Source organism: Hemicordylus capensis, chromosome 15, assembly GCF_027244095.1.
Source record: "Hemicordylus capensis ecotype Gifberg chromosome 15, rHemCap1.1.pri, whole genome shotgun sequence".
NCBI lineage: Eukaryota > Metazoa > Chordata > Lepidosauria > Squamata > Cordylidae > Hemicordylus > Hemicordylus capensis.
The window spans coordinates 8604846-8629380 of NC_069671.1; the positions used below are offsets into that span (position 1 = coordinate 8604846).

At 47.9% G+C, this 24535-nt stretch overlaps 2 protein-coding genes across 18 annotated transcripts in view; both read right to left on the minus strand.

Moving 5' to 3' along the window:
* Positions 1-3937: 3937 nt before the first annotated feature.
* On the minus strand, positions 3938-18608 carry NOC4L (nucleolar complex associated 4 homolog). Of its 2 annotated transcripts, XM_053279063.1 has the most exons (16): positions 18448-18608; positions 15734-15854; positions 14722-14828; positions 14303-14404; positions 12715-12864; positions 12126-12225; positions 11211-11245; positions 10342-10392; positions 9625-9736; positions 8730-8790; positions 7988-8098; positions 7600-7763; positions 6726-6808; positions 5913-6026; positions 5489-5681; positions 3938-4113 (listed from the first exon to the last, which is right to left on the minus strand). In XM_053279063.1, exons 1-16 carry the CDS (start codon positions 18571-18573, stop codon positions 4106-4108), a joined length of 1638 nt encoding a protein of 545 aa, XP_053135038.1. In that variant the 5' UTR covers positions 18574-18608; the 3' UTR covers positions 3938-4105. The 2 variants fall into 2 exon arrangements, with proteins under 2 accessions (XP_053135038.1, XP_053135039.1); XM_053279064.1 differs by lacking the exon at positions 5489-5681.
* A 1733-nt stretch (positions 18609-20341) lies between these two features.
* Positions 20342-24535, minus strand: part of EP400 (E1A binding protein p400) — an 84290-nt gene continuing 80096 nt past the window's right edge. For all 16 annotated transcript variants that reach the window (XM_053280244.1, XM_053280242.1, XM_053280243.1 and 13 more), the window contains 3 exons: positions 24205-24363; positions 23231-23308; positions 20342-22298 (listed from right to left, as the gene is read on the minus strand). In XM_053280244.1, coding sequence (XP_053136219.1) covers positions 22029-22298; positions 23231-23308; positions 24205-24363 — 507 coding nt within the window. In that variant the 3' untranslated portion in view covers positions 20342-22028. The remainder of the gene's footprint in view (positions 22299-23230; positions 23309-24204; positions 24364-24535) is intronic.

Genomic DNA, 24535 nt, shown 5'->3' on the forward strand with positions numbered 1-24535 from the left:
TACCCCTGCTAATTGAGCAAAGAGACACCTTTCAAAGTGGCGATTCTCTTGTATTTAGCGGGGGGGGGAGAGCAACTGGCCCTATCCGCCCCCAACACAACACCCCTCCAGTGGCGGTTGCTGGTATCTGCCTTATGTTTCTTTTTAGATTGTGAAGCCTTTGGAGACAGGGGGCCATCTTATTTATGTAGTCTTTATTTTTCTACGTAAACCGCTTTGAGAACTTTGGTTGAAGAGCGGTATAGAAATAGCCATAGTAGTACTAGTAGTAAACTGTGACTCCAACAACGTTGTGCAGAAGAGAAGGCTGCGAATAAATCTTAGAACAGTCCAACGTCCTGCACCAGACTTGTGCTTCTCCCCTCGGGCACTCCAAGGTCTCTCATCCCTCCAGAAACTCTAGCTGGCGCACTGGGTTGTGAGTTCAGTTCTTCGTACAATCTTCCAAAAACCGAACACACACACACCCCGGAAGCAAAGTGCCAGCAAAAGTTTCCAAATAATTCCCAACTGTCACTGCTGATCTACCTCACTCTCATTTTCTCCCCAGGGTCAGTCTTAGATTGTAAGCTCCTTGGGAACAGGGGACTGTAGTGTGTCATTTCAACCAGCACCACCTTCCCCACCACACAAACACACACAATCCAGGGACAAGTTCGGATCCAGGCAGTGGTGTCGGCTCACAAGCCCCTTGCTCTCTTCCACCTCCGTTCTTTTTCCTCCATTGTCAACTTGAGATTGTATGCACCTTGGAGCAGAGGACTTGTCAATAATTGCTTGTGAACGGTGCCCAGGTACACAACCAACAATAATAACAAAATAATAAAATAAAAATAAATAATAATAATGATAAAAATAATATAGAATACAATTAATTAATTATTATTATACTATTTAATTAATTAATTTTTATTATATATTATTATGTTATGTTATTATATTATTATTATTATTATTATTATTATTATTATTACAAACAACTATATCTCTACTCCTTGGAGTTAATGATAATAGAATAATTTTATTTATGTGTTTATTTTTATTTGATTTATATACTGCCTGACTCCAAAGGCTCTAGGCAGTTTACAAATAATGATTAATGAAATATATAAATATTATTAATATTAATAAAATATTAATAATAAATAAATAAACACACACCATATCTCTGCTCCAAGCTCTCTCCTTGGAATTAACCATAAATCATTGTGATGCTTATAAAAACCATTACTGACCTCTAGTGCCCAAACACTAGATCTCGGTACATTCTGGTGGTGCAGAGCCGAGAAAATTGCTGCGTTTTAAACAGTTTCCACCTTCAGGAAAATCGGCACGCCACCGGCCTGTTGTGTATCAGCCATGAAGTCCCATATGCATTGCCGAGGGTTCTGGGATGGCACTGGAGGGAATGCTAGCAGATCATGGAGGGTTGCCATCCTGTGATTGCACCCAGCCCAGTGCCCACCTGGATTCCCAACCTACATTTCCCATTTTTAAAAACAAAACTCTCAAGTTTCTAGTCCCTGTGGAAGCACAGATACCAGGCAAACTATGATGGCAGTATTCTGCACAATCACTTTCCAAGGAATGAACCCACTCCCACCTTCTGTTGTTTTAGTCAATGAGGGAAGAGATAGCTAGGGCTGAGTCATGTAAGGGAAGCAGGGATATTCCTAGAGACAGGAAAGAAGCCAGAGTCTCAGTTCAGTTACACGCTCCTGCTTCCTTTGGTTCATTTCCTCCATTTCATCCTCACAACGACCCTCTGGGGGTAGACTAGGTGGAGAGCTTCATGGCTGAGTGATTCTCTGGTGTTACATCACTTTAGGGATGGGCAAATCGATTCAAATTCAAATCAAACCAACTCGAATGTAGGTGATTCAAGTTTGAATCAAATCACCCCTTAGAAGGGTAATTTGATTTGAATTTGATTCGAATAGACCCAATTCAAATTTGAATCAATTTGACAACTGTTTGGGCGCCTTTTAAAAACCATTCAGGCACCCTCATTGGTTTAAAAAGGCATCAAAACAGGGTCAAGTCAAATCTGTTCTAATTTGAATCGATTCAAAATTGAATTGACCCCGTTTCAAACCAATTCGAATTGGGAAGATTCGATTCAAATTCAAATCGAATCACAAAATTTGTGCACATCCCTACAGCACTCCCCCTGCGATTCTCTGGTGGAAGGTTACTTTTCTTTGGGGTTTCACAGTGTGTCTATCCCAGTTACTTCTTAAAATTAAAACTTGGCCGGGAAAATCCCCGAGATTGAGTTGGATCGAGTCAGACCCGATCCTGACATTTGCAATTGTACACAGCCCTATCGAGAATCCCTGCATTACATGGATCTCTGACTTCCTTTATTGTCTGGCAAGAACTGTGTTGCTGAAAGCCCAGAGTGGGAACTGCTTTCTTACTGAAACTGGCACTGTCCATGGAACTGCAGACAAAGCCCCGTTTTCAGAGGTGCTTTCCGTTCAACAAATCCTCACCTTTTAAAAAAAAACATGATAAAAATCAAATTGTGGCAGGGCTGATTTATGCTCCCCGCTTCCAGCTCGCCTGGCTGTTAATACAAAAATGATTAAAGCATCTATAATCTTCCAGCCTACAGAGACCCAGGAAAGGCGTGTGGAAAACGGGTGTAGCGCTGCTGGATAAGGCTGGTGCCATCTCTGCAGAGAACAGCCCTGCACTTTTTAATATTTATAGCAGCTGGTTTTCCCAATGCACGCAAGAGGAACAAGTTTTTAAACAGAGTTTGCAGATAAGTCGTTCTTGTGAGCAGACAGATTGTACGTGTTTTCAAGGGCGAGGTGGCAGCTCAGGAAAGGGGACGCAAGTTGATGGGATGGAAATTCAAATGGGGGTTTGTGGGGGGTGTTTCCAAATGTCTGCTCCATTCCTCGTCAGAACCCTGAGCATCTGCAGGTTGCATAGTTGTTCAGAGGCACATAGGAAGCTGCTGTCTACTGAGTCAGGCCATTGGCCTACCTAGCTTAGCATTGTCTGCACAGACTGGCAGCGGCTTCTCCAAGGTTGCAGGCAGGGGTCTCTCCCAGCCCTATCTGGAGATGCCAGAGAGTGAATCTAGGACATTCAGCATTGTCATTTCTCCCTGTGACTTACATTGAAAGAGGATCTAAATAAGCAGTAAGAGTTCAGTTCATTAAAGTGTGGGCGGGGGGACATTTGTACTCCTGCAGTAATATCACTCACTGTGGTAGGAATCTGTGTCTTGAGAAGGATGGTTTCTTCTGTGCTAACATATAATGTGCATCCATAACACTGACGACAAGATAATTGAAAAACAACGACGGCAACAAGCCCAAGAAGATCAGGGTGCATACATTACATTTCTCTTTGGCTTAACGGGGAACATTTGCTTTGCCTAGCTTTCTATTTTCCGCAGCAAAAAGACAGGGGTTTTCGTAGGGCCCAGAATAAAGAGTGCCTTGGTCCTCTTGATGGGGTTTATCAAAGTTGCCAGGTTGTGCTGCTTCTGCAGGATTGCAACACCTAACTGGGTAAGAGGAACATAGGAGCATATTCAGCAGCCTTCTACTGAGTCAGACCATTGGTCCATCTTACTCAGTATTGTCTACCCAGACTAGCAGAGGCTTCTCCAAGGTTGCAGGCAGGAATCTCTCTCAGCCCTATCCTGGAGATGCCGCCAGAGAGGGAAGTTGGAACCTTCTGCTCTTCCCAGAGCAGCTCCATTCCCAAAGGGGAATCTCTTCCAGTGCTCCCATTCAAGTCTCCCATTCAGATGCAAACGAGGGCAGACCCTGCTTAGCAAAGGGGACAATGCCTGCTGGCTACCACAAGACCAGCTCTCCTCCGAGGATCTAGGTCCATATTCCTTTATTAACACTGCTGATTTTTTTATTTTTTTTAAGAAAGGGGGGGGGGCGCGAACACACCATGTACAATGTTCTTAATTTTTTTTTAAAAAAAAAACTTTATTACAAAGCCCATCAATAAAGGTTTTCATCATTCCAGCGCGAAGTGCTCTGCGAAGATATCGTCCTTCTTGCCAAACAGACCTCGGACTTGCTGAAATTCCAACGGGACATCGGTTGTTTCTTTCTTGATATCCCGATCAATGATCTAACCAAGAGAGGATGGTGGGTGGGTGGGGAGAGAGAGAGAGAGACGGACGAGTGTCAGAGCGTTTTCAGTTATCTGGCACAACAAAAAAAGGAGCTGCTCAGTAGAGTCAGACCATCGGTCCAACTAGCTCAGTATTGTCTACACTGACTGGCAGCAGCTCTCCAAGGGTTCAGGCAGGAGTCCTCTCCAGCCCTACCTGGAGATGCTGCCAGGGATTGAACCTGGGACCTTCTGCATGCAAAGGAAATGCTCTGCCTCTAAGCTGTGGCCCCCACTCATGTTTAGAGACGAGGCACAGGATGGTGTAGTGGTTAGAGTACTGGATTAGGCCTGGGGAGACCCAGGTTCAAATCCCTGCTGAGCGAAGAAGCTCACGGAATGGTCTTGGGCCAGTCACTCCCTCTCATCACAACAACCCTACGAGGCAGGCGAGGGGAATAAAAGCGGGTGGCACAGAATCTTGTACTAGTATTCTAAAACTAGCATACTGAGATATTGTATTGAGACCAACAAATAAGTCATAACCCAGGTCTGTGTCGATATACATCGCTATCACAAGACGTCTCAAAACATAGGAAGTTGCCTTCTACCGAGTCAGACCCTTGGCCCATCTAGCTCAGTATTGTCTTCACAGACTGGCAGCAGCTTCTCCAAGGTTGCAGGCAGGAATCTCTCTCAGCCCTTTCTGGAGATGCTAGGGAGGGAACCTGGCACATTCTGCATGCAAGCAGGCCGGTGCTCGTCCCAGAGCAACTCCATCCCCTAAGGGGAATACCTTCCAATGCTTACACATGTCATCTCCCATCCAAATGCAAACCAGGGTGGACCCTGCTTAGCAAAGGGGACAATTCATGCTTGCTGCCACAAGACCAGCTCTCCTCCTGGGAGATCGTGAGCCTTGTGGGTTATATAAACATATGATTCCGCAGTCAACTGTGAGGGGGAAAAACAGTAACAAGATAGGCAAGTTGTTCTGGGATACACTTCAATGGTGGTTCATTATACATAGGATTTTATTTGTCGGTCACAGAAATCTTGTACACCACCTTGAACTCACCGGAGGAATACTGAAACTCATGCTAATAATTACCTATTTGGGAAACCATGTACGACAAACTATGAACCACTCCAGGTGGAGTGGGAATATTTAAAAGCACAATTACAAAGCATACACAAGACACAGGGAGCGGAGGCTGGGGAAACTGGTTCGAGGTCACCCGGCGGACGTCAGGGCTGATCAGGATTTGAACCCAGGTCCTCCTAGGTGAGATCCAAGATTAGATGCTCCATCGAACTGGCTCCTAACACTACGGAAATAAGGCTCTAGTCCCTTGGGAGTAAAGAAAGGTAGGGGGAAAGGTTTGCTTCTTACTCGAGCCTCCTGGGGAGAAGAGCTGGTCTTGTGGTAGCAAGCAGGAACTGTCCCCTTTGCTAAGCAGGGTCCACCATGGTTTGCATTTGCATGGGAGACTACATGTGTGAGCGCTGTAAGATATTCCCCTTAGGAGATGGGGCCGTCCTGGGAAGAGCATCTGCATGAAGGTTCCAAGCTCCCTCCCTGGCTTCTGCAAGACAGGAGAACAGAAAGACTCCTACCTGCAACCTTGGAGAAGCCGCTGCCAGTCTGTGCAGACAATCCTGAGCTAGATGGACCAAGGCTCTGACTCAGTATATGGCAGCTGCCTATGTTCCTAACTCAGCAATTTCCACAAGGACTAAGAGAGGGATTAAAATAAAATAAAATACTGACACAGCCCAAAATCTCCTTCATTCACACATGGGATGGGTGCTGTTACCTCATAGGCAGTCAGTTCCAAAAACTCTGTTATGTCCTCCTCCATTTCGGACAGAGATATGTTGATCACAGCAGCGGCTTTTGCCACTTCTGGGTGGTAATGGTTCTGCAGCGTCTGAGGCACCAAGAACAACAAAAGAAATGATTTTGCCCAAGCCAGCGGCTCACAAACTGGGGTCCCTGGATGTCATTGGACTACAACTCCCATCGTCCATCGCCATGGCAGGGGATGATGGGAGTTGTAGTCAAACAATATCCAGGGACCCCCAGTTTAAGAGCCCCTGGCTTACGTCAAGGCTGCTGACACAGCCAACCCTGAGGCATCTTTAAACACGCCCTACATATTGGACGGGGAGGGGGGAGCATGTTAAACAGCAACCTGAACAATATTTTGTCAAACCAGGGCTTGACTAATCCCAGGACGCAGGGAGCCACGGTGCCTAAAAATTTAACCATCGTGCCTGGAGTAAGATACTCAGGAGGTAGGGATGTTTCCTAAAATCTGTATTTGTCCCAGACAGCCCTGGGTCTAATCTGAGTGTGGTACTTGTAAAGAGAAGCCCACATACAAAGAAAATGGGTCAAGCCCTGAATTAAACCTTTGCAACCACCCCAATCTCCCACCCACAAACATGCAAGGTATTTACAATGTCGTCTGGCTCCTCCCCTTCCAGCATTGCCCCCTGCATCCCTGGTCTTTCCACCTGGGTGTGACGGAACGTGTTGGACAGCTAAACGGTCTCGCTGCACCTATGAACGAAGACAAGCTCTTCAACTCCCAAGAGCCCTTGGGCTATCCTCTTGGGAGACGTACCTTTATCTCCCAAAGGGAGCTCTCCAGAGCCCTGCTCTCCGAAGGCTCTTCCGCAGCCATCACGTAAGGGTCTTCCGACATATCTACAGAGGAGAAAGGGACCAACGTGGTTGCCTCCGTGCACAAAGGATACCCACGTTATGCCGCACAGCAGTCTCCACATATGAAAGTGCATGGAAATGCACAACAGCGTATGAGCACAGGCAAGCACATCGCCGCAGCGCATGGAAGCGCACAGCAAATCATCAGTGCATGGAAGCACATTGACGCAGCGCATGGAAGCACACAGCAAAGCATAAGCACAGGCAAGCGCATCATCTCAGCACACGGAAGCTCACAGCATCACATGAAAGTGCATCATCTCAGCAGATGGAAGCGTACAGCCAAGTATTGATACATGGAAGCACACAGCAAAGTATAAGCCCAGGCAAACACATCATCTCAGCACATGGACACGCACAGCACCAGCACATGAAAGTGCATAATCGCAGCACATGGAAGCACATTGACTCAGCACATGGAAACACACAGCAGAGCATCAACACATAAAAGCACACAGCAGAGCATATGAAAGCACACAGTCTCGGCGCACATAAACGCACAGCAGAACATGAGCAAAGGAAAGCGGATAAGATTATGGGAACGCATGACATACTCGCAGCACATGAAAGCGCACAAAGGCTCAGGAGAGCATCAGCATGTGTGCATTTGCTGACTGAACATCAAGCTGCCCAGACAATGAAGCATAACAGGCCGCACATGAGTGTAACCCAGGCTATGTGCACATTTCTGCCATTTTGCGCAAGGATGTCCAGGGGGAAACTAGCCTACGTCACTCTGGCAACTGCTCCGAGTTTTGATGCTTTCCTCTCACCTTCAGGACCCCCAGGCCTGTGGATGAGCACCTTGCAGGATGGATGCCGCCGCAAAAGATTGCAGATACACGGGATCACCATCAGCAGAGCTTCGGGCGGAGCTGTGAGGGCCAGCCGGGCGAGGCGCTTGACAAAGGCGGCCACCAGGTACGCCGGCAGGTGTCTAGCGGGAAAACGAGAGGCAGGAAGGGAAGGTCATGGATCGTCTCCCCTTTCCCCATTTTTTGACAAAATACTGTACTTCCGAAAAAGTTTGTTTCCAGAGAAAGAAAAAGATATACTGAATAAAACTACTGAACCGCATCAGCAGCTTGGGGAGTTCCTCTCCCCTCCCACACCCCATTTCTTCTCCCCTTTCAACGCTCTCTGACAAAACACTATACTTACGACGAAGACAGGAACAAATCCAATAACCGGAAAAATCTGGCACGGTATTTCACATGGAAGATGGACGGGTCAAGGAGACTGTAGAGCTTCTTGTAAAAGCCAGGATATTCCCTACACAGGAAAGAGACCAGACGGCTTGCTTAACGTCTTTGCCTCCGAGTCGAGAAATGGCAGAAATGCTCGTATCACAATAAAATAGCAACTTTATGTGGATGTAGCAGTTTAGCTAAGAGGAAGTCAAACATTCAGGATTTATTTATTATTTATTATTATTGTTTACACAGTCAGACAGGTGTTATTGACTGGTTTGTTTTACCCAGACATCGAGTCCTTCCCAAGGACCTGGGATGGCTGAATTTTATTATCAATGTTGTTGCTGTTATTATTATAGATATCGTCGCAGAATATAGGCTGTTCCCAGTAAAGTTGCTTTTTGTAATTGACTGATGGTGATTTCTGTGGCCCTTATTTTTATTATTATCATCATCATCATCCATTCTCCCAAGAAGTTATGACTTGAAGGCAACTAATGCTTGAGTAATGCATCTTGGTTCTCTCCCTAGGAATTAATACTAGGTGTCATCCCTATACCATCCCTGTATATCTGTATATCGACCCCCGATACCATCCCTGTATATCTGTTGCTACAGACTACAAAACATCCCTAATATGACGTCTGTTTTTTAAATCTCTGGATTGCAACCTTCCAAGGAAATGTCAGTGGGAAGCAAAAGGAACTTACAAATTATGATGGAGAATCAGAATAAAAAGGCCATTTAAGGCCAGAAGGCTGATCGCTCCGCCTGTAAGAGAAGCCGAGAATACAATCGCAGTTAAAATATTTCAGGTGGCTAAAAGAATAAAGTGGGGAGGGTACTCGGTGCTCAAGGGACGTCCATCTATCTTGGCTTTAATTCGAGCCCAAAGTCAGGCTCACAAACCCTCCTGCGCACTTGCCTTGAAATGCCACTGGGAATGTGCACGAACCAAGGTTCATGCACAGGTCTGGAGCCGAACCGGTTCGGAAGAGGTTCAAACCAGTTCGGTGCCTCTGGGGGGCAGGGGAGCAGTGAGCAGGATCTTTGAAAAGGAGGAGAGCGGGTCCTCCACCCCTGCAAGCAGCCTCCTTCTGCGATGCTGCTCCCCTCAAGAACCCGCGCATGACGCCAGAACGCACATGGCATCTGTGTATGAAGGTTCTTGGGCTGAACAGCGTCGCAGCAGGAAGCTGCATGTAGCAGCAGAGAGCAGGTAAGGACCTGCTCTCCTCCTCTTTAAAGATGTCACTCGCTGCTCCCCCACACCCGATGGAGCCGAACCGGTTCGGATCTCATCCTAACCGGTTCAACTCCGAACCCGTGCACAAACCTCGGTTCGTGCATTTCCCTATAAGCCACTAACTCCATTGCCAGCCTGCGGTGCTGAACCGGTTCGGACCTCATCCTAACTGGTTCAACTCGGAACCCGTGTACGTACAAACCTCGGTTCGTGCACATCCCTAAATGCCGCTAGCTCCATTGCCACCTGTGGCCCCAAAGCACGCCCACCCGTTGGCCACCTCTTACCCAAGTGGGTTCCACGGATGGCCCTGCAGTTCAGCAGCACCCAACCCTTTAGAAGGTCCTTTCTTTACCCACCTACATCGTAGGCAACTGTCAAGAAATCTATCATGAGGGTGGGCTCATTCATATGAGGAAGGATGGAATCGTGCAAGATGACCAGCACCTTTTTGTAGAGGCTGCCAGGTAGCTAGGTAAAAGGGAACAGAAAAGACAAACTCTATTAAAATAGATTTATGTTCGGGCAGGGCTGGCTCATAGGAAGCTGCCGCCAACTGAGTCAGACCATTCGTCCATCTAGCTCCATACTGTCTACTCGGACTGGCAGCAGCTGTCCAGGGCTTCACCTAGGAATTTTTCCTCAGCCCTACCTGGAGATGTTGGATACAAAGCAGATGGTCTTCCACTGAGCTATGGCCACTCCTTCAACACAGGCGTCTTTCCCAGTCCTACCTGGAGATGCCCAGGACTGAACCTGGGACATCCCGCATGCAAAGCAGATGCTCTACCACTGAGCTGAGGCCCCATCCCTTTAGCTCCAGAGGGTGGAGAACGGTAGCCTATTGTCCCAACACTGCTACCATTTTAAAAACACAGCATCTAAGGTCGAAATTATGAAGCTGCCAAACTGAGCCAGACCTTTGTTCCATCCAGCATTGTCAACACTGACTGGCAGCAGCTCTTGACATTTTCAGATCAAAGTTCCTCCCAGCCCCTCTGGAGTTCCCAGGGATTGATCCTGGGAGTTCCTTCATGCCGAGCAAACACAAAGCCTCTGCAATCATCTCCACTCACCTTGTGCTTGAGAAAGCCAAGCCACATCCTCTCAAAGGCCCGCTTGTGCTCCTGAAAGCAGAAAGCAGGCCCTGGTCAGCCCCATGGAAACTTATTTCTAAACAGGTTCAGAGCATCTGACCCAATTCTGCAAACCATTCTACAAAGTTTGCATCCAGACCAGAGAAGTGAAAGATAACGATGAACCTGAACTGAACCCAAGTTTTTACCAAGGTCTGGCCGCTCGATTTGAAGTACTTTATAAACTTATGTAATACATAATAGGACAACACAATCTGCCAGCAAGTTTGCCTATTTGGTACAGAATTTGCTACTAAGGACTGATATATTATTTCTCGTTTCTGTATATATGCACTAGTCAATGACCATAACAAAGTCTGTCTATCTCTTGCAACAAAAACAAAAAGTTTATTTTCTCTCTTGCAAAAAAGTTTATTCAAACAAACAAACAAACAAACAAACAAACAAACAAACAAACAAACAAACAAACCCACCCTGATTTGGGACGTTTGGATCATTTGTGTTTCTTACTTAGTTTTTAGTAGCTTTCCTCCCACCCCGGCCCATCCTTCATTCTTTTGCAAGATTGTTCAGTGGTCTTGTTTTAATCTTTGCCGATTCTGCCAACTGGTGAACACAGCACAGACTGATCAACCAAGTTGCAATTCAGTTCCTTTATTACGATCACAGACCAGCACAGGACCAAGTTGCCGATATGATAAACCCAGAGGAAGCCTGTTTCAGGCACGCTGCTTCCAGAGGAACAGTTCAGGCAGCCGGTCCAAAAGGTGACCCAGAGAGGCAGCTCTGAGATAAAGCGGGTCAAAAGAGGAGCAGGTCAGGATCCCTCTCAGCCAATCCAAACATACCTTCAGCTTTGACACCTTCCATTCCTCCTGGTTAGCTGTCAAGGGAAAGAGCAAGCACACAGTTAAGGCAACTAAACACAGCTATACCGAGGCAAAGTTACATAGGAACATCGGAAGCTGCCATATACTGAGTCAGACCATGGGTCCATCTCGCTCAGTATTGTCTACACAGACTGGCAGTGGCTTCTCCAAGGTTGCAGGCAGGAGTCTCTCTCAGCCCTATCTTGGAGAGGCCGCCAGGGAGGGAACTTGGAACCTAGATGCTCTTCCCAGAGTGGCTCCAACCCTCAAAAGGAATATCTTACAGTGTTCACACATCGTCTCCAATTCAAATGCAACCAAGGCAGACCCTACTTAGCTAAGGGGGCACGTCATACTTGCTACCACAAGACCAGCTCTCCACTTCTCTAAGGTTGCAGGCAGCAGTCTCTCTCAGCCTGATCTTGGAGATGCTGCCAGGGAGGGAACTTGGGACCTAGATGTTCTTCCCAGAGCGGCTCTGTCCCTTAAAGGGAATATCTTACAGTGCTCATACATGTCTCCCATATACCGAGTCTGGCCCTCGGTCCATCTAGCTCAGTCTTGCCTACCCAGACTGGCAGAGGCTTCTCCAAAGTTGCAGGCAGGAGTCTCTCTCAGCCCGATCTTGGGGATGCCAGGAAGGGAACTGGGAACCTTCTGCCTGCAAGCATGAAGGGCGGCCCCCTATCTTGCAGTGCTCACACGTAGTCTCCCATCCAAGTGCAAATCAGGGCAGCCCCTGCTTAGCAAAGGGGACAAGTCATGCTTGCTGCCACAACACCAGCTCTCCTCAAACCACAAACTGCACTTCCAGCAGCTCAGCTGAACAGACACCTGGTCATTTCAGCCCTGGTGGATGAGCCCCCATCCAACCGACCGCCCCTCTCCGCTCACCTTGTTTCACGAGGAAGTTTTTGATTTCGCTCTCTTCGCTTGGCATGACGATGGACGAAATGAGGGTGAAGACATTCCTCTGGTAAACTGGAAGGGGCACCTGGAAACGGGGTGGGGTGGGGTGAGAAATTGCCAAAACAACAACAACAACATGCTAAAAGACGCACTCCACTCTCCTGGCCATCATTTCTCCAGTGGCTGTCGCTGGTGTCTATCTGATATTTTGTTTTTAGATTGGGAGCTCTTTGCAGGGGACAGGGAGTCATTTATTTATTTATATGTATGTAAACCCCTTTGGGCCAGGCCCACAAATCTGGGCCAGTTGTACCATCTTCGGGGACAAAGGCTCACAGCGATTTCTGGAGATGCCAGGGAGGGAACTTGGAACCTTCTGCATGCAAGCCGGCAGGAGCTATGCCCCCATGCCCCAAGGGAAATGTCTTGCAGTGCTCACACATGGTCTCCCATTCAAACACAAACCAGGGTGGACACTGCTTAGCAAAGTGGACAATTCATGTGTGTTACCACAAGACCAGAGAAGATGATAATATCCCCACCTATTCAGGCCACTACAAGAGTTTGCTGGTACCTCTTTGGTCTTCTGCATGACGTTTCCGATATTTTCAGCCACCGCCTTCATCAGGAAGAACCGGACGTCATCGTACTCCAGGTATTCTTGACAGCGAGAAACCAGGAGCGAGGAATCTTCTTCCGTCGGGAGTAAGCTCTTCACAACCAACTAGCAGAGACAGAAATCTCTTTTAACTCCCTGTGTAGAGAACCTTTTAAAAGTCTTTTACTTGTAGCGGATGGGCTTTTAACTTTTCAAAATCCAGTTTTAATTGGCTCTGTTTTAGGTGCTCTTCTCTTAATTTCATGTTGTTTAAGCTTTTTAGATGGTTTACTGTTTTGTTTTTAACTTTACGCCGCTTCCATTATTTTATCTGTTTTCTTGCGAGCAAACTGTACATTTGTAGGACCTCAACTTCAAACATTATTCATTTTATTGTATGACCACCATACAACTTGAATCACAGCAAATCTCAATCTGCGAAAGAACTGCTTTTCTTGGGCATTGTGTCATTTTGGAATTATCGACTGGATTATTGAGTGTTAGAAAGCTGTTGAGAACAACAGTTGAAATGATGGTGAATTCAGAATTTCTGCTTTAAAGATACTAAAAGATTATTATTAAACATGCCCTCAAGCTCATTCCGGTGTAAAAAGTAGTGCATTCAGCTAACTTCAGTGGCAAAATTGTGTATGCAAAATTCGGTATTTGTAGGCAACTGGGAAGTATGATATTCAGAATTTCTTCTAAAAACTGATGATAATAAAAGATTAAAATTTTAACTGAGCATATTTCAATGTAAAAAGTAGTGCATTTCAGTTGATTTCAGTGGTAGGATTGTGTATGCAAAATTTAGTACCTGTAGGTACCTAAAGGCGCAGCGGGAAATGACTTGCCTAGCAAGCATGATGTTGCTGGTTCGAATCCCTGCTGGGATGTTTCCCAGACTATGGGAAACACCTATATTGGGCAGTAGCAATATAGGAAAATGCTGAAAGGCATCATCTCATACTGCGCAGGAGGAGGCAATGGTAAACCCCTCCTGCATTCTACCAAAGACAACCACAGAGCTCTGCGGTCGCCACGAGTCGACACCGACTCAACGGCACACTTTACTTTACTTCCATCATCTTCCAGGACTACTCTACAGCAGCAATTTCGTCTGGAGATCAACCATCTTACATAATAGTGTAAAATGCATAATAGCTCAGGATTAACATAATAGTTCAGAATTCACATCCTGATAAACTTGAGGCAGCGCTCAGTGGGAATGCATCTAATTTGCATGCAGAACGTGAAGGTCACAGGTTCAGTCCCTGGCAGCATCTCCAGGTAGGCCTGGGACCAGCGTCCCCTCTCACAGGGATTCCCAGATGGTGTTGACGACAACTCCCAGAATCCCCAAGCAAAAGCCATTGTAGCTGGGGATGCTGGGAGCTGTAGTCAACAACATCTGGGAATCCCTGTTAGAGGGGACTCTGGCTGGGAGAGACGCCTGCCGGAAACCTTGGAGTGCAGATGACACTGAGCAAGAGTCTGAATCTGTATAAGGCTACCTTCCTGTATGGATTCCTCAAAACATACAAGAGAGACTCTCACAACTTACTTTCAAAAGCTCCTGTGGGAAATTGAAGCTCCATTCAGCTTTAACCAGAGGATGTTTAGCTTCCAGTTCAACAAATTTCATCAGGGTACAAAAGGCAGACTCCTTTAATCGTATAAATAATGAAGATACAGAGAGAATTATAAATGTAAAGAGCCGTTGAGAAATATTGTGTGTATATCTCTCTCACACACACACACACACACTCTTCCACCTAATGGCGCAGCGGGGAAATGACTTGGCTAGCAAGCCAGAGGTTGCCGGTTCAAATCCCTGCTGGTGTGTTTCCCAGACTATGGGAAACACTTATACCAGGCAGCAAATGATACAGGAAGATGATGAAAGGCATCATCTCATACTGCGTGGGAGGAGGCAATGATCAACCCCTCCTGTATTCTACTGAAGACAACCACCGGGCTCACTTTGACTTGAAAAGACTGGTGGCCCATCAGCTCTCCCAGACAGTTGAGGCAACTGTTGTAACGATGCCGCATCCATATCTTGTATTTGTCTTCTGCACTGTGGTTCTCTAAAAGATAAAAAGATCAAAGCGTGTCACGCAAAACTAGGGGGGGGACTGGTTAAAAGGGCCGATGAGTTAATTCCAGGGGTTCCCAAATTCTGGCCCCCAGATCTGGTTGGACTACAACTCCCATCATCCCCCACCCCAGTGGCCACTGCAGCAGGGGATGATGGGAGTTGTAGTCCAACCAGATCTGGGGGGCCACGTTTGAGAACTTTTGGAGTTCCGCCTTGTTTACTGTAGAAATATGCAATTGTCTCTGAATATGGATAACACTGATCAACAGATATGACGATGAATATTTATATGCCGCTTTTCAACAAAAGTTCCCCAAGCGGTTTACAATCAAGAGTTTGCTCTATAGCTTTTGTTTTATTTTTCCAACTCCAGGGTCAATTGGACCAAAAATAAGTCTTCTTCCTGAACTATAAAAGCTATAGAAGTTATAAATAAAAAAATTAAGTCAAAGCTAAACCAGCCACATAAATATAATATTTATAAATAAAAAAATTAAGACAAAGCTAAACCAGCCACATTTCAAGATCCTGATTTATAGGCTTAGAATAAACCAGAATTTCCTAAATGTGGACAACCCGTGGGAAAGTGTGGTTTAGTCAGGAGTGAAACAGAAACCACACCTCATCCACTTTGGATGCAGAAGGTCCCAGGTTCAAATCCCCAACACCTCCAGGTATAACTGGGAGAGACTCCTACCTGGAACCTTGGAGAAGTTGCTGCCAGTCAGGATAGACAACCCTGAGCTAGACAGACCAAGGGTCTGACTCAGTAGGTAGCAGCTTTCTATGTTCCCTCAACTCCTCAAAGCTTCTCATACATCTAATGTCTGGATTTCTCATCTCAAAAACAAAAACATCTCCGACTAGCTCCCCTGCAGAGATGCCCACACTCACCTTGCTGGAATTCCTCTTCAGGAGGCAACTTCCCCACAAACAGCTCTCCCCTCTCTAGAAAGGCCCCGAAGAGACGGCTGCAAGTGCGAATGGCGCTGAGGACCACCTCCTTCTCCTCGGCCTGCAGGAGCAAGGAATTTGGGGAGGGGCAGCAAAAGAGAGCTAGAACAACACATAGTATAAAGCCAGGGTTCCCAACCTGTGGTCTTCCAGATGCTGCTGAACTACTACTCCCATCATCCCCAGGCACTGTGGCTGGGGGTGATGGGAGTTGTAGTTCAGCAGCATCTGGAGGATTGTGTGTTTATACCCTCAGGTTTGCTTTTATTTGATCGGGATTGTGTATTTGATCAGCAATCGCAATAAACTGAACATCTGGAGGACCACCAGAATAAAGCATCTGGTATGTAACTGGGAGTCACCTTAAGTGGCGCAGCGGGGAAATGCTTGGCTAACAAGCAGAAGGATGCCAGTTCAAATCCCCACTGGTACTATATCGGCAGCAGCGATATAGGAAGATGCTGAAAGGCATCATCTCATCCTGCGCGGGAGGAGGCAATGGGAAACCCCTCCTGTATTCTACCAAAACCGCCCAGAGACACAGGTTTTGGGTGGTATAGAAATGTAATAAATAAGTAAGTAAGTAAGTAATAATAATAATAATAATAATAATAGAAAAGAAAAAGAAAACCACAGGGCTCTGTGGGCGCCAGGAGTCGAAATCAACTTGATGGCACACACTTTATGTAACTGGGAAAGGCCTATAAAGTGCTAAATATTCTGTAGCATAGACACTCTCAGCTGGAAAGCAGAATATTAGCGGCCCAAATTATACGAGAAGGCAAGAGATCCTGACACCCTATTCCCACATTGCATTCAGCCATGATCATCCCGGGGTTCCCGCCAGCATGGACTCCGTGGAACAGGGTCCATTTCTCATGTTGAAATGCATGGCTGCCAGTGGGGCATGGGTAGAGACCCTCGCTCCCCCATCCCTGGGTTTCCTGAAGATTTCATGAGACGAGAACTCCTCTGTACAGTCCAGAAGATCTCCAAGATTCCAGCCAACTCAAAAACCCTATGTGTGGTTCACATGTGGATATACAGCTGCAGTTGCTTGGTCTTTGCAAATGCACTCTGTACATGTTCAGGGAATCCTCCCTGCCACTAACCACACTCTGCATTTTTTTAGATTACACACATGGGTTTTCACATTATACAACCATTATTCTCAGTTTTTTAAGATCTCAAAATTATAAGATTTTATTGTATGTATTAACCCATTGTACTAGGAATTCTATGAGCTGTCTATTTTATTATGTGTCTGTCTTCTTGTTTTATATATTTTTTGTTTTTGTGCCAGCTGATGACTGTAATAAAACTAATCTAAGTCACATTATTCAGCTAAAATGGGATTACTTTTAGAAATGGGCCGTACAATCCTAAGCATCTTTACTCAGAAGCAAGTCACCCCAAGTTCCCAAGGGCTTCGTCCCTAGCAAGTGCGTGAGGACTGCAGCCTTCATGAGATAGTTTTGCTACACCAGAGTTAAGAGGTATGGATCCATAAAAATATCAAGATACCAGAATATCAAAAATATCACTGACATATCAAGAACTAGAAAAGAGATTGGGGGGGGGGGGCGCTACACAGTACAAAGATGATCCAACATGTCAATATTTTCATCCAAATATTCTGGTGGAAGCAACTATTCCAATACATAAGAAACCACTCCTGCTTTTCAGAATCATGTCTAATTTTACTCATTTCTTTCCAACCTTTCCTAGCTGACAGCAGATGCACAATTTAATCACAGGCCATGTCTTTACCTCTGCTACGTGAGCAAAGAAGCATCCTTTAACCTTTATATTCCGCAGGAGAAGAGCAACGGTCCCTACTCCGCACAGCACAAAATCCTTCCCAGTGACTGGGGGCTGGGGTTTTCCTTGCGTGTGCGCGCACATGTATTTGACTGGGAGCCCCTTTGGGGCAGGGAACTCTCTTCTTCATTTTGTTATATAATCTACTTGTATTTATTTAACATATTTTTATACCGCCCAAAACTTGAGTCTCTGGGAAAGAAATATATGTTGGGTGGGGGGAATAAAACAATAAAGAACCAACAAGGCTTTAACCAGCCTTCCGTAGACATTCTGAAAGGATGCGTCAGAGTTTGAGGTTGCCTAGAAATAGCAAGTGCACTCTGTGCATGCTTAGAGGTACCCTTTTTCCCATCACTTTGCACACTCTTGGCCTTCCAGGAGGCCCAGGGGGCGGGAGCCTACCTGGAAGGAAGCCCACCACCTCACCAGTGCTCCCTCTAGCAGGGATTCCCAGATGTCGACTACAACTCCCCCAACTGCAAGGGCTTTTGCTTGGGCATTCTGGGACTTGTAGTCCACAACATCTGGGACTCTCTGTTAGAAGGGAGCAATGCACCTAACCACGACTAAGAAGAGATACCAGAACTCGGGCATGCCCTAGACCTCACACCGCCGGGGCCCAGAAGCTTTGGCACTCTGCACATGCTCCAGCCTCCCTCGGCCTCCTGGCGTCCCAAAGCCGCCTGGGGCTCAGTCCGGGCTTACAAGAAGCGATCTGGGAGGGGTCTGCTTAACCAGATCTTGTCGGGAGGGAACCGGGGAAGGGGGTGGAGGAAGCTATGGGGGAGCAAATGCACTCTGCACATGCTCCTGCTGCCGCCGCTTCCCACCTGCAGCAACTCCAGGACCTCGAAGACGCGGTTGGCGCTGCTCCGGCTGCCCAGAAGCGCCTCCAGGCAGGCGGCCAGCGCGGCTTCGGCTCCAGCAGTCCCTGCCGCCGCTGCCGCCGCCGCCATGGCTGATCTCGACCCCGCGTGCTCGGAAGGAAACCCGGCCGGGCTCCTCCCTCGGCCCCGCCCGCCATCGCTCCCCTTGGAGCGGCTCCTCCTCCTCCTCTCGAGTTGCAATCCTAGCAATTGAGCTGCAAAAAGACTCCCTGCAATTTATTTTATTTATTTATTGAGATGCATCCAAGTAGCAGAAACCCAACTTCCGCGGTGCCAGGCAGCCCACAGACGGAACGATCCTCTTCTCTCTCGAGTACTGCTATTCTCCGCGTTGAGGGTTTTAAGGCTGCAAGCCTAGGCACGTCGGAGCGGCCTCCTACCGGAGTCAGAACATTGGTCCATCTAGCAGTTGTCTGGCACGGGCTGGCAGCGGCTTCTCCCAGTCTTTCAGGCAGGAGTCGTCCGCAGCCCTACCTACTTGGAGAGGCTGCCAGAGACAGAACCTTGTGGGAGCAAGCAGGGGTGGTCCCCTTTGCTAAGCAGGGTCTGCCCTGGTTTGCAGTTGAATGGGAGAGTAGAAGTGTGAGCTATTTGTAAGATATTCCCCTCAGAGGAGGGAGCCGCTCTGGGAAGAGCAGAAGGGTCCAAGTTCCATCCCTGGCAGCATCTCCAAGATAGGACAAGATTTTTTTTTTTAATAGGACAAGATTTTTTTTATTTTAACAAACTACCAAAGCATACAGTAAGTTGCCAAGATAGGGCTGAGAGAGACTCCTGCCTGCAACCTTGGAGAAGCCGCTGCCATTCTGTGTAGACCAGGGATTCTCAACGTGTGGGTCCCCAGATGTAATTGGACTTCAACTCCCATAATTCCCAACCAAAGGCCACTGGGGCTGGGGATTAGGGGAGCTGAAGTCCAATAACATCTGGGGACCCACACATTGAGAAACCCTGGTGTAGACAATACAGAGCTAAATGGACCAATGGTCCAACTTGGTATAAGGCAGCTTCCTATGTTCCACCTCAAATGTCCATGCACCCGCCATCTTGAATTGGGTTGGGTGACATCACTATGCCGTTGAGATATCCCTCTGTGTAACTCACTACAACTGTACCAAATTTGGTTCAAATTGGTTAGGTGGTCTACAAGTTAGCCCACTTGCACCTCAAAACGTTCATGCATCTGCCATCTTGAATCAGGACGGATGACATCAGCACCAACTACGCCATTGAGGCGTTGTCCCTACAACTGTACCCAATTTGGTTCGTTATACTCCAGGCATGGCAAAGTTGATGGGACACGCACATACAGCCAGGTGATCTCATCAGCTCTCTTTCCTTTAGGAAAGTAGGCTAATAATCTTAGAATCTGGCACAGCCATCTTTTTAAGGTGCCACAAATGCAGCATTATCAGACGCAACCCTAGGAACGGCCATCTTCCTATCTCCTGCCAATGCCTTATCCAGACAGGAAATGTGGAGTGTGTGATTCCGTTTCAACTATTCAAGAGGAAGTACCAGAACCTGTGTGATGCTGACAGAGACCAACAGGCACACCTCTAACTAGGAACATAGCAATTTGTAATACGGATCTGCTTGTATCTATAATAGTTGAGAGCAGCATGTTGGCACAATACTTATTTTGCTGGCCCAAGGCCGTAAATAAAACCTGATCTGATCTTGACAGAATGCTCAAGGCACAAGTTTTTAGAGCTTGCTTTAAAAGGAAACGAGGTTGCCTGCGAACATTCCTGATTCAGAAATCGGTGCAGGCGGGCTGCAGAATTCTCTTGCGTAGACCGGATTCTGAACCATAATCACACCGTGACTGGAAGAGTTATAAAAATGTACACTTTATTACACCTTCAGGTAGGATACATCACAAGTCCTTACAATCCTACTGGTCAAGTACAAATGTGGTTTTTTTCTCTCCTTTTTTTCTTCTAATATTCATAAAGATATTTACAAATCAAACTGGATTTCGAATACACTTTTGGCGTGAGAGTGGAGAGAGAGAGAGAGAGAGAGAGAGAGATATCGATCTAAATGTATGCCTTCACTTGAAATGGCCTCTGTTGACATAATTGATACCTGAAATGGCCTCTGTTGACTTAATCGATACCAGAACAGCCAGTGGGCTGCCGGGGGTGGGGTGGGGTTGTTCCTGAATTTTGCAAATCGACACCCCAATGCTTTTAACGCGATAAACATTTCCAGAGTAAAACTGAACAATGCATTACAAAAATGGGCACGATCTACTGAGAACTGTCTCCTAGGCAAGTCCCACCAACAGGAATAGGAGACGCACCAGAAAGCAACCTGCTTGGGCTTGCTCGCTACGGAACCTATGCAGGAGCTATTCCCAGCGGCTTCTGCCCAATGCCTCCCATCCCTGCTGCACTGACTTTAACTATTTTGCTGCCTGCCAAGCAGCTCTCAGAAACACAGAGCAGGGGGTGTTTGGAACACAATATAAGCACAAACGGCAGAGCTCACCTTCCCGGTGAGGGTGTTGCAAGCATGTCATCTTCTATAGCAGAGGTGCACAACTTTGGCCCACCTGCAAAAGCTCAAAAGCTGAATCTGAGTCTTTACAAAGTTTAGACTGAAGGTTCCGGGGTCTTCTCTCAGAGTGGAAAAAGAACCAAATGCAAGAACGTGAAACAGATGGAAATTCTATCGAGGACCTCCTCCCAGTCGGAAGCCCCTCACGAAACCAGAATAAATTAACCATTTTCTTACCAATATCAAACAAACGTTTCCTTTTACAAATTAAAAGGGGGGGGGGAGAAGAAAGAGAAATGATGGCTTACAATTAAAAACACAGTTACTGTCACACAGTATTCCCTCCCCCCCTCCAAAAACAACATGCTTAGAATATCTGTCACCTTTACAGTGAGAAATGGGAGTGAAAATCTAAGGGTGGGGTTAAAACAAACGAACTGTACATTAAAAAACAGGGAGGGGGAAACCCACACAATTGCAATTAAAAAAAAGAGTTACCCAAATTAAAAAAAAAAATGGAGCCTGGAATACGGTTCATAATTACAGATACATACAAGTCTTCATGTTTATTAGCTAGATGTTGTGGGGAATGTTGCCAATGCAGTTTCCCTTCGCCTCTCTCAGGAGGGGTTTTCCCGGGCCTCTCCAAAGGCATTCTCAGCCCTCCCCACCAGAAACCTTCCCTCTGGCAGTGACGACAAAACACTACAAGATATGGACAAAATTCTACGGCTATTTAAAAGCAATCTCATTGCTACATTTCTGTGTACACGGGAAGAGAGCGAGTCTTTAAATATTTACACTGTATAAGATCTGGTAGAGCAGAGTGAGAGGGAGCGAAAGAGAGAGCATCGAGAGAGACGAGGCCCTCCTCGGAAGCAAGGCTTTGAGAGATGCAACACTGCTGGCCCAAAGATCCTCCTGTGCAAAACGGAGAAGCCTCGTGGAAGAAGGGGATCTCGCCGGGATCCTGCCCCACGTGTGCCGTGGGAGAAGCGGTGTCCTGCGGCAGCAGCCGCTCAGCTGGGCTTGTTGGGCGCCTTGAGTCGGATGGGGGCTCTCATTTGCACTTTCGCTTGCTGGGTCTGGCTGTCGGCTCCGGCCGGCGTCTGGCCTGGGTTCTGCACCCCGGGGGCCTGGAGCTGGGGCGAGGCTGTTGTCACCACCTGCTGCTGGATCAGTTTCTGCTGGACCACTTGAGCGGTGGCGGTGGTGGCCGGGATCACCTGGACCTGCTGTTGGCCTGCTGTTGTCTGGGACAAAGTCACCGTCTGGGGCTGGGCCTGGACCTAGACAGCAGAGAGAGACAGAGACACACAGGGACTAAGATAGATATATAAAATCTATCTGTCTATCTAATTCTCTAAGGCATACCCGTGGCTAATCTTGTGCATGGAAGCTCTCGCAAGATTTCATGAGCAGCTGCTGAATAGCGACAGGGATGGGTGGGGGAAGCAAAATGGCGGTGGCCGGCTGGCCGGGGGAAGCAAAATGGCGGTGGCCGGCTGGCCGGGGGAAGCAAAATGGCGGTGGCTGGCTGGCCGGGGGAAGCAAAATGGTGGTGGCCGGCCAGGGGAAGCAAAATGGAGGTGGCCGGCCGGCCGGCCAGCCAATGGGGGGGGGGGGAGGGAGGGGAGAAGGTGGCAGCAGGCTGAAGAGGGTGGGTGGAAAACAATGGCAGCAGCGAGCGGGCAGCATCGGCGAGGAAGCAGCAGGCAGGCGGGGTGCGGGGAGCAGCAACGGCGAACTAGAGGCACAGATGCTCTGCGCCCGGCCCAGCTAGTTTAAAATAAAACTGAGACTGTCTACAAGAGAAAAGTCTGCATCCTAGTAAACCGTTGGCCAGTAGGGCTCTCCGTGCAGGAGGACTTAAAAATAATTAAGAGCTTTTAAGAATACAGACGAAAATGCCAATAAAAGAAGGTGACCATCGCTTGAGTGAGAGCTGAGGCGAAGACTGGATTGTGTAGGCTCAGAGTCCCTCGAGGCGGGAGCTGTCTGGGCCCCGCGGACTCCACACAGAACTCCACAGAGCTTTGCGGTACTGTGTGTGTGTGATGGCAGGGTCTTCATCGGAGAGGAGCAGCAAGGTACAGAATTAACTTGAGCGGCCACATTGTCACATCAGGACTGCCAAAAATGGGCATGGGCTGTGTGTGTTTTCGCGAGACAGACAGCCCTAGCCGAAATGTACCTGGAAGCAAGTTCCAGGGAACCTTACCTGCTGGGAAACGGAAACCATCTGCTGGATGTTGGCTACCGTGGCCTGTTGGGAGACCACCTGCGGGATCTTTGCAACCTTAAGGAAGGACACATTTAGGAAAACGGGCTCTTGGTTAAAAAGCAACTGGTATTTTTAATTATCGTTTGTCTTCGGCTAGGGACACAGCCAACCCGCAGCTCTCTGGCTGCTCCTGGACTACAATTCCCATTATCCCTCGCCAGAATAAACTTTGGTGGGGACAATGGGAATTGTAGTCCAGCAACCAGGGGCGGAGAGCTGGTCTTGCGGAACTGTCCCCTTTGCTAAGCAGCACACACCCTGGTTTGCATTTGGATGGGAGACTACACGTGAGAGCACTGGAGGATATTCCCCTTAGGGGGCGGGGCTGCTCTGGGAAGAGCACCTGCCGACTTGCACGCAGAAGGTCCCAAGTTCCTTCCCTGGCAGCATCTCCAAGATAGGGCTGAGAGAGAGACTCTCGCCTGCAATCTTGGGGAAGCCGCTGCCAGTCTGGGTAGACGACACCGAGCTGAAGGGACCAATGGTCTGACTCAGTAGAAAAAACAAATAAAAGAACCCGCCACTATCAAACAACCTTAAAACGTTGCTAATATTAATAAAAACATGGGATGGGATGGAGCAACTGGATATTTGATCAATACTAGCCGGGCGGGGCGCAGACTAACATCTGCACCCCTAGTCTGCCCCTGCCGCCGCTTCCTTCCTCCCACCCCCACCGCCGCTTTCACCCGCCTGCCCCGCCTTCTACCCCTCCCGCCTGCCGGCACCCGCTGGCTCCGCCGTTTTCCCGCCCGCACCGTTTCCGTCCTTCAAGTCCGCTTCCTCTGTTCTTAACAGAGCCCACAATGGGACCCCCAATGACTGCTTGGGCGGGGAAGGGGAGAGAATCAACCAAGGGCATTATTTGGGGGGCAGTGGGGTGTGTGTGTGTGTGTGTGAGGTCAGGGTACCTGTATTTGGGTCTGGACCTGCTGGGTCCCGCCTGGCTTCTGGGCCTGAGAAAGTGCTGTGGACAGGAACTGCGGCTTCAGGGCCGAGGGCGCTGCGTAGACCTTCTGCTGCTGAGACGTCTGCTGTTGAGCCTGGACGCTGACCTGCTGCGCGTTGATCTGGAAGCACAAAGACGGGCGAGATCAGCCTCCACGACCTGCCCAGAGCAGTGCCGACGCAAGGCAGAGTTTGCGCCGTTTCCTCTTCCCCACCCTCCTCTCCGCTGAACTAGGACTCCCTCCACCCCAACTGTTTGCCGTTGCGGCGGGGGAGGATGGGAGTTGTAGTCCA

What these genes read in the sequence shown, in the direction of transcription:
- NOC4L (XM_053279063.1), bottom strand. Translation starts at nt 18,573, where the DNA reads ATGGCGGCGGCGGCAGCGGCGGCAGGGACTGCTGGAGCCGAAGCCGCG. An exon ending in TGAAGAGGAATTCCAGCAAG is followed by an intron (nt 14,829 to 15,733) that starts GTGAGTGTGGGC and finishes TTTATCTTTTAG; the next exon opens with AGAACCACAGTGCAGAAGAC. An exon ending in GGAAGGTGTCAAAGCTGAAG is followed by an intron (nt 10,393 to 11,210) that starts GTATGTTTGGAT and finishes TTCTGCTTTCAG; the next exon opens with GAGCACAAGCGGGCCTTTGA.